The following is an 18,750-nucleotide window of genomic DNA, read 5'->3' on the forward strand; positions in this document are numbered from 1 at the left end:
GAAACGCCAATCGATAATCTATCATGTGTTTGGGCCTATAACTAGCGTTTTTGGAATTACAGCAGATACGATTAAAAACATACTTATATTCTCGAAGGTATTAACACAACCAGGGGAGGAAATTAGGCCACTTTACTGGCCAAATGCTAGTATTTTTTACGTTTGGCTGGTAAAAAAAATCAGATACTCGCCAGTTGGCTGGTAAGCCAAAAAGTTAGTTTCCTCCCCTGCTGGCGAGTATACAAAAAAATTAAACATTCTGCAATCACTGCACTGGCAAACGGTGCGCGTCTTCTGAGTGTTCGCTTTAGTTGACAGTGCCACGAGAGCACTGCACAAGACCACCCGCGGACATATAATGTTTAATAAACGTTTGCGCAGTACTGGCCAACCCGCGGACATATAATAATAAAAGTCCCGCGGTACTAGGCTAGCCATCAGGAGCACTCGCAAACAGATAACGTTAAACACAGCAGAAGATGGAAAACAGACAGACTGACCAACGGGGAACTGCATCCAACCCTAGTACAACCCTCGAGTATAAGTTACTAAGGACACATTTAAATCACAGAGGTGTAATGTTAGTCTACTGGAACTGTATACAGTGGTTAGCTTCTAGTTAGCGTTTTAGCTATAGCTGCTTGCTAGCTAACGTTAGCCCCGTGTGCTCAAACCAGCCAGCTAGGTGTATCTGTTATGACTATAATGTTTCCAAAAAAGCACCGGACTACGACGTAAGGTTAGACATTTTATTTCATGCTCAAAAGCCCCTGGCTTGCACATCGCAGTCACGAAAGGGGCTAGCTCAACCAGTGCACTGTGCACAACAGCACACCAACCCAACTGACGTTACCACAACACTTGACGGTACTTCACAGCACTGTCGTAAGACCACCGTGCTGTCTTAAAGGCACAGTGTGCCTACCCAGATGCATACACAACATTGACGCGGCTTGACATACAAAGAAGTAATTATCACAATTAGCGATTTTTTTTGTCTGGTAAAAAATCTGTTTGGCTGGTAAAAAAAATCAGATACTCGCCAGTTGGCTGGTAAGCCAAAAAGTTAGTTTCCTCCCCTGAACACAACAATGTATGAATGAAAAAGTATAACGTTCCCACATCCTGAACGATAGATAAGCGATGTTGAATGGGCCATAGTAATGCAGATATAGCAATACAATTTAAAAAGTTATAGCCCTGCAAAGAAGGTAAACATCTCCATAGGCTTTTAACGGTGGCAGAGAGGGGTATGAGATGGGCACAACCTCCGGCGGTCAATGTGTTAAGACATGTCAAGAAGGAATTTTATTTGCTATGCTTTTTCACTGTCAAGAGTTGATTGGTTAAATTCAGATAATGCCGTATACTGTAATGTTACCAGGGCTGTGAGATGTTTGGCATTGGTAAACATTTTCCAATAACCAATACAGTATATATATATTTTAAAAACTTTTTTAGGCGTCTAAAAGATAAAGAAATGTGATAGTACTTTAAAGAAACACTCCAACATTTTGGGAAACACTTACTTGCCATCTTCTCCAGAGTCATTCAAGAAAACTGATCTCAGTTTAATCTCTCTGTGTCCAGTAGCCCCAGAGAGAGGTGATCTAGGTGCATGCTAGCCTAGCTTAGCACAAGGACTGGATGCAGTAGAGAGCAGCTAGCCTAGCTTAGCACAAGGACTGGAGGAAGTAGAGAGCAGCTAGCCTAGCTTAGTTCATTGATACCCAACTCACCTATGAAGCGGCCTAAGCCCTGTGACAATCACAGAACAAGTAATGTAACAGAGGTTAGTTTCACCCGTATGTCCTGGCCTCGCGTGATGTCTGGTCGTCTCGTCCTCCCATCTAACCTAAGTTCAGTCTCAGCTTAGGTTACTACCTGTACCTCCCCTCCCCCTCGCTGCTATGATGCCTGAATTTCCCCAAGGGGATCAATAAAGGAATATCTTATCTTATCTTAGAAGTTAGAATGAAGTTGCTCCTCCTTCAATTCCCTAACACTGACGGTAGCCAAAAGTAACAAAAAGGTTTTTAATGATAATTACCATCTGGTTTGAGGGTGCAGGAATAACATAAAAGGATAACAAACAGGGGCGGTCAGGTGGCGTAACGGAGATTGCGTTCGTCACCAACCCCGGAGCGGCTGGATTCGCCTGTTCGAATCCAGCTCACAGCTCCGGGGTTGTCACCAGCTTGGCTGGCCGTTCACACTAATACAATTGGCAGTATTAGAGGGTGGGAGAAGCTGGTGGGGTGGGTCCGGGTCGTTGTAAACAGCGACTCCTACAGTTCGGTCGGGGCGCCTGCTAAGCGCGGATAGGATCTAAGTGGGATAGTGTGATCCTTCCACACGCTACGCCCTCTCAGTGAGAATCCGCGCTGCCAGGTGAAAAGAAGCGGTTGATTGGCTGGACGTGTGTCGGAGGAAGCACGTGGTAGCCTCCACTCTCCCAGACCGACTGTGGTGGGTAAGTGCGCAGCGACCAGGAAGGGGATTGGGAATTGGCATAACGACTAACATTGGGATGGGAGAAAATCGGAGGAAAAAGGAGGGGGAAAAAGATAAAAAAAAAAGGGATAACAAACAAACTAATGACAGGACTGTGCAGACAGGATCAGCCACCTACCCACATTCAAAACCGCTCTAAAAGAGCACCTACGGGAGGCTGCAATTAGAAACTGGCCACCGTAAATGTCCTAACCCCCCCACCCCCACCAAATAGACAGTCTCCTCCCCACCGTATGTATATATTCTCTCCCCACCGTATGTATATTTCTCTCCCACCCACCTACCCCCTCCTAATGTACAGTATCCTCCCCACCGTATGTATATATTCTCTCCCCACCGTATGTATATTTCTCTCTCGCCCACCCACCCCCTCCTAATGTACAGTATCCTCCCCACCGTATGTATATATTCTCTTGTCAGGATCTATGGGTAACAGTACTGTATATTTGCATATCATATATGTCACACACAAATGTAACAGTACTATATACCTGTATGTCAATGTCATGCATGTCCCTATGCCATAAATGTCATGATGTCATGTATGTCATAAATGTCACTATGAATTGAAAATGGGGGACCCTGATGTAAACAAGACAAACGTCTTTCTCTGGTCTGCATCTCCTTAACAATTGTGTGTATTGAGCTGTACTGTATTGTACCCATTCTGCAATCTGTTAATAAAGTTTTCAATCAATCAATCAATCAATCCTATATGATTGGAAGATCACATGTTTTATCCTAGCAACAGCCAGGGTCCAACCCTGTGAAAGGGTCCTTTAGCAAGATGCTCAACCGCCTACCTGATCTATGAAAATAAAAGTCTAGACATTGACGACGTTTCCTTATCAACAGTGCAGAAAGTTCTATTGACCGAGCAACAAACTTTAGAATCCTGGTCCCAGTCAGCGCTCCAGTTGCGACTAAACATCAAACATTATAAGAATCTTGATCTATGCTATTCTGCTCTTTCTGCTATTCTGCTCGTAACATGAAAGATTCAGATTCAGACAACTTTATTGATCCTGCGTGGGGCAATTCATATTTGTAGCTTCACAGGTAACAAGTAACAAAAACAACAAACAACAAAACAAAACATCTCAATGACAGCACGGCAACAACAACATTCCATGTAATACACAATCCAGTCAAAGTAAAAACAGACAACTAAGTGTAAAAGGCTACTTAAAATGACTACTGACTGTCTGTGTTTAAAAGTCTGATAGCCGAGGGGACAAGATTTGGCGTAACGGTTGGTCCTACTTGGTGGAACGTCATAACGGCGGCCAGAGGGCAACAGTGAAAACCGCTGAGACAGAGCGTGAAGAGGTTGATTTGTGATGCTCGTCCCCTTCTTGACCACCTGGTCCGTCCAGAGAGAACATAGGTCTCTCTGTTTTACTCCAATTATTTTTAGAGCACACTTTCACAATATACTGTAGGCTGTTCTTTAATAGATAGGCCACTGAACCAGCAGATAAAAGAAAAAGTTAAGAGGCTTTCAATAAAATAACTATAAAAAGTGCTCAGGATCTTCGCACTAACATTAAAAGAGTTCAGCTTTCTCAGCAGGTAGATCCTCTGCATGTATGCGTGTCACAGGTAGGGTTGGGTACCTTTCACATGTGAATCGATACCGGTACCCAACGGTACCTTTTTTGGTACTTTAGTCTCTAAAAATGTAATCTACCTACCTCAGTTAAAAAAAATAAAAACTTAAAATAATTTATTATCATTATTATTTATTTTGAACAATTTGTTAATATATATATATATAATATTGCAGCGAGCATTGTCTGCATCTAGCTTTGTAAAGTGTAACCACACGTTCGACAGTTTTCGGCTTGCCATCGCCCCGACTGCTTTGTTGTTGAATCAAGTCAAATCCTAGGTAAGCGTGTATTGTGTGCGCGTGAACGTTGACGTGATCGTGCGGCACACTTCATAGGTTTCGTTTTGCGGTAAATGAAACGTTGATGTCATCGGACAAAACATTTATTTAAAAAGTACCGAAATGTGGCACCGGCGGATCTCGCGTGAATCGGTACTCGGTAGGTACCCTTAAAAGTACCTGATTCGGTACCCATCCCTAGTCACAGGGCATATCCTAAGTAATAAATCCCTTATAATACCTGTGTGTAATGTGGGTGAAACTGCCGTTTTAAATTCCTACATTTGGATGTTTAGGTGCCATTTTTACAACATGTTTGAAATGGGCTTTGTTCTTCACATCTCCTTTGTATTTCCCGCCTCCGGGCACTTTTATTTTACTTTCATTGTGTTTCTGTCCTGCAGGGAGTAAAGAAGCCCTTCGCCGAGGTCATCAAGGCCAATATTGGCGACGCCCATGCCATGGGTCAGCAGCCAATCACCTTCTTCCGCCAGGTCTGTACCTGAGCCCCCACCCCTCCCCCAGCCTATTATCTAAACATAGAACCTTTGTTTATTTATGTCTCCTGAGGCCCATTTTCTTCCCCTGTAAACAAGCAGGTGTCAGATTTGTGTACAGTAATTTGCATAATAATTCCCTGTCCATTCCTCATCCTTCTCTCTCTCTCTCTCTCTCTCCCAGGTTTTGGCGCTCTGTTCATACCCCGAACTCTTGAATGACAATACATTCCCAGCAGATGCCAAAAATAGAGCGCGGCGTATTCTGCAGGCATGTGGAGGGAGCAGTCTGGGTATGCGTTCAGTGCGCTGGCTTACTGTGTAACATGCACAGTAAGCGTTTCTATAACTCTGCATTATCTAGTTACCGCGGTGTCACCTTCAGTCTCACGCCATCTGCATGTTCTTTGGGGGGGTATGGAAATTGTTTGTGTGTTTATCATCGGAGAGTGATTGGAGGGCGACAGTGGCTCGGGAGGTAGAGCAGTCGTCTGGTAATCCGGAGGTTCCCAGTTCGATTCCCGATCCTCCCGCGCAGCGTGTCGGAAGTGTCCTTGAGCAAGACACTTACTTAACCCCTAACTGCTTCCGATGAGCAGGTTGGCATCTTGCATGGTTGCCTCCGCCGTCGGTGTGTGGATGAATGGGTAAAATGTGAGGAACAAATTGTAAAGCGCTATATAAATGCAGCCATTTACCATTTGAAGTCCTAGTGAGTAACTTCCATGCGTTCTGTGAAAAGTGTCCTCTTTGCCTTCCCAGGTGCTTACAGTGCCAGCCAGGGCATAGACTGTGTGCGCCAGGACGTGGCTCACTACATTGAGCGCAGAGATGGCGGCATTCATTGCGATCCAGAAGACATCTACCTCACCACAGGGGCCAGCGACGGCATCGTGGTACAAAATTGCCTTTTTTAAATAGATTTCTTTTTTATTTAAATTTTCTTTTTGATTCTCTTTTTCCCCCTCCTTCTTTTTCCGATTTTTCTCCCATCCCACCCTTCCTGGTTGTTGCGCACTTTCCCCTACTGTTGGTCCGAGAGGCCGGAGACTGTCGCACACTTTCCTCCGACGCACGTGCAGCCTGCCGGCAGGCCAGCCTGGCCGCACAGATTCTCACTGGGAGAGTGTAACGTGTGGGAGGCCGCACTACCTCTCACCAGATCCTACCCTCGCTGAGCAGGCGCCCTGACCGAACTGTAGGGGTCGCTGTCCACAACGCCCAGGACCCACCCGCCAGCTTTCCCACCCTCTAATACTGCCAATTGTATTAGTGTGAACGGCCAGCCAAGCTGGTGACAACGCCGGGATCTGGATTCGAACACGCGAACCCAGCATCTCCGGTGTTGGTGACGAACGCAATCTCCGCTACGCCACCTGACCGCCCTTAAATATATTTTGAATGTATAGTTACTCATGTAAAAGAACGCCGAAATAAATCTATGGTGAAAGATTGAATCGCAAATAGAATGACTTTTCAGGCTTTTCATCAGAGACGGGGAGGAGCTGAGACATGGAGCTCCCTGGCTACGTCCGTCACCAGCTCTGGGGAAATGAGCAGACAAGGGAGTAGGGACTCTACCAAATGAATGGAATCGGATGTAAAATTGCTTGTACCAGTAAAGGAAGAGGAGGCATATTTGATTGAGCTACAGATTTGACATTTTTAGGGTCTTGGAAACATATTGACATTTTAAACTCGGAATGTCATTCAGTGGATCTTTTTTAAAAGGGATTTATTTTGGGTGCAGACTGATGACGATTTACCAAAAAAAACTGGTAAACTAGGCTAACGATTTGGCTAGTTTTGACATCAAATTGACATTAAATATGACAATAATATGAAAATATTATTTAAATTGCTATTCAGCACAATTCAGTTCCTCTAATAACGTGAGTGACGTGTACTCTCAGTGAGGACATTGCATGCCATTCATTTTCCCTCCTGTCTTCCCTCTTCCTATATCCAGCCTCTTTATCAATCACTCATTTTGTGATTATTAATTCATATTCTCTGTGCATCATATGCTATGTATGGGTCTCACGCCCCTCTCCTCTCTCCATCTGCCTCAGACCATGCTGAAGCTGCTGGTGTGCGGCGAGGGGGCGGACCGCACAGGAGTGATGATCTCCATCCCCCAGTACCCACTGTACTCGGCCGCCCTGGCTGAGCTGGCCGCCGTGCAGGTCAACTACTATCTGAACGAGAGCACGTGCTGGAGCATGGACATCAGTGAGCTGCAGCGCTCCCTGGAGGAGGCCAGGCGACACTGCAACCCCCGGGCCATCTGCATCATCAACCCCGGGAACCCCACCGGTAAACATGTGAAGAGTTTTTAGATGCCAAGCACCTCCTAGACTGTCACTCACTCACTCACTCACTCACTCACTCACTCACTCACTCACTCACTCACTCACTCACAGTTAACCACTTTGCCAATAGTGGCGGCTCACTGGGATTGCACTTTTGTGCACAGTTGCTGCTTCCGTTCCATGCTACATACTATATTGTATGCAATTTTTCAATATGTGATCTGTTAGTATGCAAATAGTGTATGTGACAGAGATTTGTATGCACACCAAAAGCACCAACATTTGAAGTATAGAGAGGATGGTTGCTACACAATCGTTTCAATCCAATAATTATTTGCGTCAGGTCATTTCCAGTGCCATTTTCGATTCCGGGTCAGCAGAAAACCTCTAAACAAACATAAAAAAACATACTGGCCATTGAAACATCATTTGTGTGTTTTTTTGGCAAAACTAACAGTATATCCTCCTGACAGCACAGCTAGCAAGTGGAAACAGCTGTGAGGGGATTTTCTTTCTTCTTCTGGTACAAATAGCCACTTCCACCTGGGTGCGCAGTCCTGTACATACTTTATGTAGTAGTAGTAGTATATACAATGAATTCGGAAAGCAGCCGAGTGTTCTTATTATACCAAAATGAGATATCCATCATCCTAAAGGACGTGTCGTCTAATCTACTCTTCCTAATTGCTGGTGTTAAAAGTCACTATTGAACATGATTGGAAGCAACGGCCATCTTCAGATCTTGCTAACGACTGTCGGGTTACCTCCCAATTGTTTACAAAACTGATTTTTATCATGATCAACCCTTCATGTCATGCTTGCTGTTGTCACACGACTAGGTGTTTTTTTTTATGTGACAAATTAACTGTGAACTGTACCTGTCTTCAGGTCAGACATCAAGACATCATTGGTCATCATCAGAGATGGCACAAACTCCATCAGTGTATTAAACCAATGGTTCTCAAACGTTTTCATGTCAGGGAACCCCCGATTTGATATGTAACAGACTATAGACCCCCATTTTACAAGATGGTGTTCTATCCGAGAAGATATTTGTTGTTAGATATGTTTTACTTCCATAAATCCATAACTGTTTTTAGGTATGGAGATATCAGAGGAGAGAGTAAAACCTATGATCAAATACTAATTTGTATACATTCTTTAATTGTGATCATTTCGAGTGAAGACATTTTAAAATAAAAATGTCCCCATTTAGCTGGGAACCTCCTTGAAGGCCATTGATGTGGAACAACATAGTCTTTGATTAACACAATGAGCGCCACGCATCATGAGCATTTTATAGCTATATTGCCAGCGCTGTAAGCCTATGGAGTTGCTCACCTTCTTTGCAGGGCTATAACTTTTTAAATATTATAGCTATATCGACATTACTATGGCCCATTCAACATCGGGTATCTATCGTTCCGGATGTGGGAACGTTATATTTTTCCATTCATACATTGTCGTGTTAGTAGTAAGTATGTTTTTAGAGTGGTCTGCAGTAATTCCTAGAACGCGAGTTATAGGCCCCGATGCATATTATACATAATCGTTTGGCGTTTTGTCCCTATACACGCTACATAAAAAAATTCAAATGCATATGATCGGACCGGTATACATTATGCTCCATCATGCGTGAAGGAAAGGGGGGGGGGGGTCGTTTATGATTCCTTCATTGTCAGTAACGGCTTTCTTTAGTACGACATCATACGTTGAGCAGATGGATTGCAATGAAATAATTGGACAATCGAGCTGGAATTAACATTGTGGCCGATGAGTCTGGAGAAAAAATATTCCAATTATTTAATTTCCATCTGCTAGATCCGTTTTCCGTTTGTACAACGCAATAAATGCCGAAAGCATATTGATTCTTGCGTCTCGAAAGCGATCCAATGCACTAGAGTGTTTGTCTGGATCCACATAACAAGAGAGCTCTGCCCGGAACATATTCACCGATGCACAGAACGCACCATCCTGTTTAGAGTGAGTGCAACATCGCCCGAAATCCACCAGGCGGCGGTATTGAGCCGTTGCAATATCAGACAGAGTGCCAGAGTCTCCCAGAGCATTGCTGGATGAATTATGAATGGCAATAGCGAATAAAGGAAATAACGATCATAAAAACGAGTTTACTCGTTATTGGTGTTATTCGATTGGCGGGCAATAACGAGTTAACTCGTTCTTGGCGCAGAAGCAGTTAAGGATAGAGTTTACATGACATGTTGCAACATGGAGAGACCTAGGTTACAGCAAAGGGCCTTAGCCTAGATCTCTGTAGAATGGAGAGCTAACAAAATATTTATACAGGAGAGTAGACTAGATTAAGTGCTACCTTGGCTTGGTGTACAGACTAGTATGAGTTATATATATGATATGCAGACTATGAGAAGGCTATGTGTGTACAAGGTGAAGGCTGTGTGTATGCATTTGTGTGTAATAGAAAGAGAGCGAGGAGGTGAGAGGTGTAGATAGATACCGTATGTCGGAGTGAAGGCTAGTGTGTGTGTGTGTGTGTGATATGGGAAGAGCGACAGAGAAGTGTGTGTTAGAGAGAGAGAAGTGTGTTTGTACATTTCCCTGTCGCCCTGCAAGGACACATTGGACCCCACTTTGAGAACCAGTAAACTATCCCATTCAATACTGTTGATCAATACTGTGAAGATCAATAAGGAACTGCTGTCAGCCATTGATGTTATAACCACACATTCTATGCGCTTCTGCCTGGACTGTCAGTAGATGGCAGCAGAGGACATAACGTCCAGCCCAAGTGCCCCCAGTCCTCTCAGTAATGTACAAACCTTCTCTCCTGTAGGTCAGGTCCAGAGCAGACAGTGCATTGAGGATGTGATCCGATTCGCAGCGAAGGAGCGTCTCTTCCTGATGGCCGACGAGGTACTTTAAAACAAACCGACGACTCTTATTGATTGTATTTTTCACCCTGCAATATGTGTTAATCAGTTCCTTTTGCATCTAGGTGTACCAGGATAATGTGTATGCCGACGGTTGCCAGTTCCACTCCTTCAAGAAGGTGCTGTTTGAGATGGGCCCAGAATACTCCAATACAGTGGAACTAGCATCCTTCCACTCCACCTCCAAATGTTACATGGGAGAGTAGGTCACTATCTATCTGTCTGTCTGTTTGTCTGTCTGTCTGTTTGTTGTGCTTATTTTCTTTCTTTCTCCCCCCCCTCCCCTCCTCTCCACCCTCCAGGTGTGGTTTCCGCGGGGGCTACATGGAGATCATAAACATGGATCCTGAGGTGAAGGCCCAACTGACCAAGCTGGTGTCTGTCCGTCTGTGTCCCCCTGTCCCAGGACAGGCCCTGATGGACCTGGTGGTCAACTGTCCCCAGCCTGGGGAACCCTCCTATGACAAGTTCATCAAGGTACTCACTCACTCACTCACTCACTCACTCACTCACTCACTCACTCACTCACTCACTCACTCACTCACTCACTCACTCACTCACTCACTCACTCACTCACTCACTCACTCACTCACAACTCAAATGAAGGGTATTCATTTCAATACACTACACATTTTGGGAGTTTTTTGTGTCAGAGATAGTGTAGAAGTTGAGACCCCTGCATCTATAGATAGTGTAGAGGTTAAGACCCCTGGTGTAGAGCAGGGGTCAGCAACCTTTTTGACATGAAGTGCCTGTTTGAAATATAGTTGTAACTAGTGTGCCTCAACAATGTTCCATGCATCGTAAAAAAAAACATTTCTCATAATCAGGTATTTTTAATGATAATTTTTACATTATTACATCATTATTGTTATTGTTATTATTAACAATATTATTATGATGGTTGTATCAACCCTAAATCTGAGTTGGGGCGGGGGTGCAATGCAGACAAACAGTTTTTCTTTACTGAGCTCCGTTATCTGGGGGCTGTAGTTGGTCACTTTAAGCTCCACACCGGAGCATCTTTTAATCCAGCTGTTTGCTGTTCTCTGATATTTTCTGACATTTCGTTGATGCGTCGCTCGACACTTCAAGCTGACATGGGGATATCTTTTATCCTTGATTTGATTGTCTCTTTGTTTGGCAAGCCTTCAAACAAAACATCTGAGCTACAGAGAAAAGCTTCCTTGATATACTCGACTTAAAAAAAATAACCTGTGGGAGGATTTCAACAAGATAAATGCGACAACAGTGCAAAATATTTCACTATAATATTTAAAAAAAAAAAAATTAATGCTGCCCCCTGTGCCAATGAAAATGCCCCCGCGTGCCTATGCAGGCACGCGTGCCTAGGGTTGCCTACCCCTGGTGTAGAGGTTAAGGGCGTCTATAGATAGTGTAGAGGTTAAGACCTGGGAGGGAAGATCTTGTGAGAAAGATCTGGAGCACAGCACAGCAATGTTCGTCAGCTGGAGCACAGATATTCCCAATTTGTTTTTGCACATCTGGTGTTCTGTTCAGTTCCAATTAATTTGCTTCAGCAAATCAGAAGTCTTGTGGTGTGCTGCACTTAATTTAATTTTGTTTTATCTCATAAAAGATGTAACGATTACAAATATATTTGTAAGTATGTAAAGTGTTTTAATTGGTGTGAAATGGTCATGCATGTGATGTGGTTTAAGATGCGTTCTGAGTGGCCTTCACTTAGTTCCAGTAGTAGGGTTTACCCTGCACCTCTGTGCTACTTCATCAGACAAAGAAACAATCCCAAGTCATTGACCTATCTCAAGCTCCACTCTCTTTTCTTGATCCTCCAATCACAACTGTTGATTCCCTCAGACAAACTTTGTCAGTTGCGATTGGAGGATCAAGAAAGGTGGGCGTTGCTTGAGAATAGGGCTGGGCGATATGGCCTAAAAATAAAATCCCTGATTAGATTTTTTTTTAAATTCGATTCTCGATTTTAATCGATTTTTTTTCTCTTGAGAGCTAAAAAAACAGTTTTTATTTGACACAAAAAAGGTATCAAACCAAGATGAATGTCCCTATTGGGATTGAAGTGCAAACCTACCTTTCACCAATCTTCACTTAATTTTTTTTTATAATATATATATATATATATATATATATATAATATAAAAGGTTACTCTTGATCAAACAAAGATGAATGTCCCTATTGGGATTAATAGTGCAATAACTAGCTTTTTCACCATACTTCACTTAAAACAAATAAAATTTGCCTCTTGATCATCAAACAAGAATGAATTTCCCTATTGGGATTAATAAAGTGCAAATCGAACTTTCACCAAACATCACTTTTTGTAAAATAAAAGGTGACTCTTAACACTTTAATCGCCGGAGACGCCGAAACTCGTCATTCCCCGCCATGCTCATTCTGCCGAAGACGCCGTAACACGTCTTTGATATCAATATTTCAAAAATCTGTGATCGAAATCATATTTCTCCCCCGGGGACCTGAGATATACTGCTGAGCTCCACTCAACTCTCTAATGGTTCAAGAGCGCCATCTGGTGGCCGATCGGCAGATCGCCCAACAGGAAGTGATCTGTGGATGAAGTGGTGCTCACCCATATTTCGTCCGGGCACTCGCTATCGTTAGAGGGACTCTATCTTGACACAGTGAACACCGATCGGTGCACATAACTCGATAAACAACATGATTTGGACGTATATACTATTATACAACCTGGAAATGGTTTTTTTAACGTGTTCCATATAAACTGCTCTGATGATCATATCACCCACACTAGATGAATGATATAACGTTGCCCACGGAATTATAAACGACCCCCCGCCCATCCGGTCAACATCAGATGATAAGTAGTAACTCCTAGAAGCACATCCAGTTGAAATTTTTTATCTCGCACAGATTCCTACCAAACTGTATTTGATCATCAATATAATGCATGTAGGGCTATAAATCAAGTTCTGGAGAAAGCTGCAGAAAACGATAAAAACATACTTATACTTTAGACCGTATTTTAGTATGAATATGTGAATGAAAAAGTATAACGTTGCTACACCCTGAACAATAGATATAGGACATTGAATGGGCCATAATAATGTCAATTTAGCAATACAATTTAAAAAGTTATAGCCCTGCAAAGAAGGGGAACTTCTCCATAGACAAATAGAGCAGGCGAGGGATGGTAAATTATGAATTTAACCATGGCGATCAAAGTGTTAAAAAAAAAAAAAAAAAAATTCTCGATTAAAAATTTTCACAATCATCCTAAATCATTCATTCGAATTAATCGATAATATCGATTAATCGCCCAGCCCTACTTGAGATAGGTCAACAATCCCAACCTCTCACCCCTTTCTTTCTTTCTTTCTTTTCTTCCTTCCTTCCTTCCTTCCTTACTCCCTCCCTCCCTTCTCCTCTCTTTCTCCTGTTGTCCAGGAGCGCACAGCCACCCTGAGTGCGTTGGCAGAGAAGGCCAAGTTGACGGAGCGGATTCTGAACACGGTGCCTGGCATCAGCTGTAACCCTGTGCAGGGCGCCATGTACTCCTTCCCCCAGATCACCATCCCAGAGAAGGCCATCAAAGAGGCCGAGGTCTGTTCCTGTCCCACTCGAAGAAAGAACCAGAAAACTCTTACAGAAGGATACGCTTTACTATGAATTGGCAAAGAAGTAACAGCAGTCGACGTGTATATTTTCATATTTACTATGTTTGTTTACCAATGATTTTAAGTGTTATTAGCGAAATATGAGTTTATAAAAATCGGATGATTTAGACATGAGGAAATGGGGAGGAAACGTCATGAAATCGTTGTAGTCCTAAGAAAGAGGAGACACAGGGCTTTCGATGGACATCGAAATTTCATAAAACTACACTACCCAGCTCACACCAGCCGCTGTCAAAGCTGCAGCCGACTGATATTGACGTTATCTTCGTGATTATATCTCACGGGTCGAACAAACCTGAACGTTATTGACATAAAATATAACGTATATTGTTTCTTTACCTTTCTATGAACGTCTAGAGAAAAAAAACACGCCGCAATCTGGTGACAAATGGCGCAACTATGGACATTATACAAAAGTAACTGTACAGGCGACTGGGTGGCGCAGCGGAAATTGCGCTCGTCACCAATCCAAGAGACTCCGGTCTCGAATCCGGGTGTCAGCATTGCCTCCGGCTTGGGCCGGCCGTCATACTGGCTCAATTGGCAGAGTCGGGGTGGAAGTCGATGGGTGGTAATCTGGACGTTGTGGACAGCGACTCCTACAGGTCGGTTGGGGACGCCTGCACAGCAGAGACAGGAAATGGCGGGGGTAGTGTGAGCCTCCCACACATTACACCTCGCCAATGAGAGTCCGCGCTGGCAGGTGAAAAGATGTGACAGGCTGCCTCCTCGTGTCCCGGAGGGGGCATATGCAAGCAACGTTCAAGACGGGAGGGGAGAAAAAATAGAAAACAAGGAGAAAAAGTGGATACATTTTTTTTTCTTTTTTTTTTAGTAACTACCTACAGTAGATTTCATTCACTGTCTTTGCTGCCCTGTAACAGGCACCTGGTGGTACTAAATCCAGATCTAACTCTGCCATTGGTAAGAGGAGATTTGGCCCCATCCATAGTTCTATCTATATTCATATTTCAAATTGCGTGTGTCCAGATGGCAAAATTCAGTACTGTATCTACAAAAAAACCTGTAAATCATCTGCCCTTTATTCATTTTCTTTTAGATCTTTAGTACACTTGATCTCAAGAAGGTGCAGAATCTTTCACGTCTGGTTAATGTTAGCATGGTGTTATTCACCGTCAAAGATGAAAAAAAAGAAAATCAAATAATAATTTATATTCTCCTTTTGGTTCATTACAATTTATTCAAGCATAGTAACAGACACAATATTTTTGACACTGGGAATACATGCAAATGGACCTTGTAGAAGTGGAGCAATCTTCCATTTACTTTTAGGTGAATTTTCTGAAAATCTGGCTAGGTCTTAAGAGGTTAAGATGTTATTTTGTGTGGGATTTTAAATATATTACCTCACAGCGTCTCCAAACTCCAGGTCCAAGAGGCAACATGTTATGTGTGGTGGGCTGTGGGCCTGACATTTTAACAGAACATTGATGATACATTTAACAGATTGGTATTTAATTATTGTGTGTTAATGTGATAGTTTGGATTTTTGGACATTAGGTTGTATGAAATACTTGCCAGTAGTGTAGTGGATGCAAAGCTACTAGTTTACTAACTAGTCCTGTGGTCAGAGTTCTGGTCGGGTTCATAGTGAACCAGGAAGCTTTAGACTTAGAAAAGGGGTGATGAAACCAAAAGGTTTTAATCCACACCACAACATGCAGGCAAAGGGTTAACCACTTCCAAAACAAAACCACGATCCTCCAGCATTTTGAAACAGCTGATGGGCCACGTTACCTGTGGCTCCAGCACATAGTAATACACCAGCGTTTTCAAATAAACTAAATAATGCTAAATCCAAAGCACTGGAGGACGATGCTTTTGTGTTACATAGATAAACCCCTTTGCCTGCATGTTGTGGTGTGGATTAAAACCTTTTGATTTTGTGACCCTGTTTGCTTTCGGGTTGCTCAGAACCAGGCCAGAACTCTGACCACAGGACTCAGTAATTAAGCTAATAGCTTTGATTCCACTACTGGCAATACAACTTAATGTCCGAAAATCTAACCTGTTGAAGTCATGTTTTGTTTGTTAATATTGGCTTGTATTAATCACTCAAATGGAATTACAATGCATCAAAACAGATCAAATAGAATATCCCATCATACCCTACAACCGTTTGTACGGTCAAAAAAGGATGTTGAGGATGGCCATATTTGGCCCTCGGGCCATACTTTGGCCAGCCCTATATTACATTCATATAAATATATTATATAATATCAGTTTTTCTCTCCTCCTTGGTGTGCAGGAGAAGGACCAGGCGCCAGATATGTTCTACTGCATGAAGATGCTGGAGGAGACCGGTATCTGTCTGGTCCCTGGGAGCGGCTTCGGCCAGAGGGAAGGAACCTACCACTTCAGGTATGGAACACACACGTAGAAGACCACTGTTTCATCACACAGTAATGTGTTTACCAACCAGGTGAAGGAGTGCGCTTGGGGAAAGAAAAGGAAAGAAAAGTGAACCGTCAAATTCGGAATACTGAGGTTCGGGCTAAAACAAATTATATGTTAATATAATTCAATGTTATCCTTTTTCCTTTGTCAGTGGGATAATATTATGATGGTGTGATGTCATGATACACAATTCTGTTGGTCGAAATGATTGATAACAATCGCACACATTAACTCAGGTTTTTCACCAAATGAGATCTGAAATATTTATTGGAACATCTTTTTGAGTTTGATATCCCACTTTACATTACCATGCAGTTAAAATGGATGAGCATCAACCGGATTATTGATTGATTTTGCATAGACACACAGATATTGTGATATATATATATATATATATATATATACTGTATCAACGTTGGAAAATAATCCTTGCGATATGACCTTCACCCGGCCCTGTGTTGAGTTTGGAAATTATGATGATATGCTATCGTTTAATTCTATACCCTCACACTTTGCCCTGGCTGTCCATCTCCAGTTATTACGTTACCTATTATTACAAAGCTTGGCATTCAAAGTCCATGATATGTAACCGTTTACCAAGTTTTGTGATTCTTGTCAGTTTATCATTCATTAATCTGCTTCCCTCCTCCAGGATGACCATTCTGCCCCCGGCAGACAAGCTACAGATCCTCCTGGATAAAGTGAAGGAGTTCCACCTGAAATTCACCAAACAATATTCCTAAACATCTTTACATTGCTCCAGCCAATCAGGAGGAGTAGAGGACACCGACCAGCTTAGAAGCTCCGCCTATCAGAATTCATCTCACCAATCAAGTGCCTTTCCCCACAGCGGTTCCTGTGATCTCTATGATGATGCACTTTAGCCCCTGTAAGATTCCCCAGTAATGGACCTATATAGACTCTGTATGGACATGCGCACAAAATGCTGTTTGCATTCAAACAAACAAACGAATAGTTGGGATCAATCTATATTTTGGGAGATTTACTTTTAGGTTTATGTTTGTGTGAGAAAGAGAGAGAACTTGTCTATGTGTCTGTCAATATAATGTGTGAAGGTACGGTAGAAAATGAAGTGACGTTGCTGCATAACTTCCAGATGTACAACTGGTTAACTGTATCGTTGCTGCTGACAAACATGTCATGAGTGAAACTTTCACTGTAGCAAACCTCCAAATGTCAAAGATAATTTAGAATGGATTTTATTGTATTTTCAAAATAAATATAAAGAAAGACCCAGTTATGTCTGTTCTGTTTGTTACATAAAGGCTTTGAAGAGTCACAAAATGGTATTTAACTATTATACCCTAGATACAGCGTACCATGAGCCCAGGACCAATAGAAATATTCTGTTATGGCAGAATTGTCCTCCACTAGGGGGCACACTTGCTGCAGTGCACATCACTGAGCCCTGCCATTGACAAGCTATGTTCTCATTACCCTAGAGACTAGAGATGCTTATCATTGTCTATGGACTCCAATGCAATCATGGACTTGGTCACTAATTAATTGTGAAAGCAGAGTGCAGGAGGAGAGACAAACACAGCAGGCCGGTGTGTGAATGTTTGAACTACTGGTGAAGTGTGTGTTCTTGTTGCAGAGAAGCTCAACTGCTCAACATATCATTGGTGATTAGTGGAATAATGAAGACAACTACAGTTAATTGTGCAGAGAGAGAGAGAGAGAGAGGAGGCTTCTGGGCACAGCCTGTGTCTCTATGTATAATATATATATATATGTGTATATGTAACTGTTGTGACAACGTCACCTCAAACTTTGATGCCCCGAGTGGGAGTCGAACCCCGGTCTCCCACACCGCAGGCAGCAACACAGACCGCTATACCAAGAGGTGAATCCACTTCTAAGTAATGGGTTTATGCGTCTTTTGAGGATGTGAGAGTGAGTTTAACCCATAGCACCGCTACTCACCCCAGCCCTTCTTGACTGCGCTTCACGATACCATCCGTTACACTCGCCCTCTCAAACTCACTCCACTCCACCCAAGGCATCCGGGTCAATCGGCACCATTGTTTTTTTTTTTTATTGGTCTTTTTCCCCCTCCATTTTCCTCCGATTTTCTCCCATCCCAATGTTAGTCGTATGCCAATTCCCAGTCCCTTCCTGGTCGCTGCGCACTTACCCCCCACAGTCAGATCATCTGGGAGAGTGGAGGCTACCACGTGCTTCCTCCGACACACGTCCAGCCAATCACCGCTTCTTTTCACCTGGCAGCGCGGATTCTCATCGAGAGGGCGTAGCGTGTGGGAGGACCACACTATCCCCCTCGAGTCCTATCCGCGCTTAGCAGGCGCCCCGACCGAACTGTAGGAGTCGCTGTTTACAACGACCCGGACCCACCTCGCCAGCTTCTCCCACCCTCTAATACAGCCAATTGTATTAGTGCAGACGGCCAGCCAAGCTGGTGACAACCCCGGAGCTGTGAGCTGGATTCGAACAGGCGAATCCAGCTCACAGCTCCGGGGCTGGTGACGAACGCAATCTCTGCTCGGCCACCTAACCGCTGTCAATCGGCACCA

General features: G+C 43.2%; 1 protein-coding gene across 1 annotated transcript in view; it reads left to right on the plus strand.

Moving 5' to 3' along the window:
• Positions 1-17,407, plus strand: part of gpt (glutamic--pyruvic transaminase) — a gene marked incomplete at its 5' end in the record, with an annotated part of 30,498 nt that extends 13,091 nt beyond the window's left edge. The window contains 10 exon segments of the mRNA XM_084328111.1: positions 4,810-4,899; positions 5,087-5,195; positions 5,665-5,798; positions 6,975-7,218; positions 10,027-10,106; positions 10,189-10,325; positions 10,426-10,600; positions 13,548-13,703; positions 16,047-16,159; positions 16,848-17,407. Coding sequence (XP_084184237.1) covers positions 4,810-4,899; positions 5,087-5,195; positions 5,665-5,798; positions 6,975-7,218; positions 10,027-10,106; positions 10,189-10,325; positions 10,426-10,600; positions 13,548-13,703; positions 16,047-16,159; positions 16,848-16,938 — 1,329 coding nt within the window. The 3' untranslated portion in view covers positions 16,939-17,407.
• Between the last annotated feature and the right edge of the window lie 1,343 nt (positions 17,408-18,750).

This window comes from Notolepis coatsorum, assembly GCF_963971535.1.
Source record: "Notolepis coatsorum genome assembly, chromosome: 13".
NCBI lineage: Eukaryota > Metazoa > Chordata > Actinopteri > Aulopiformes > Paralepididae > Notolepis > Notolepis coatsorum.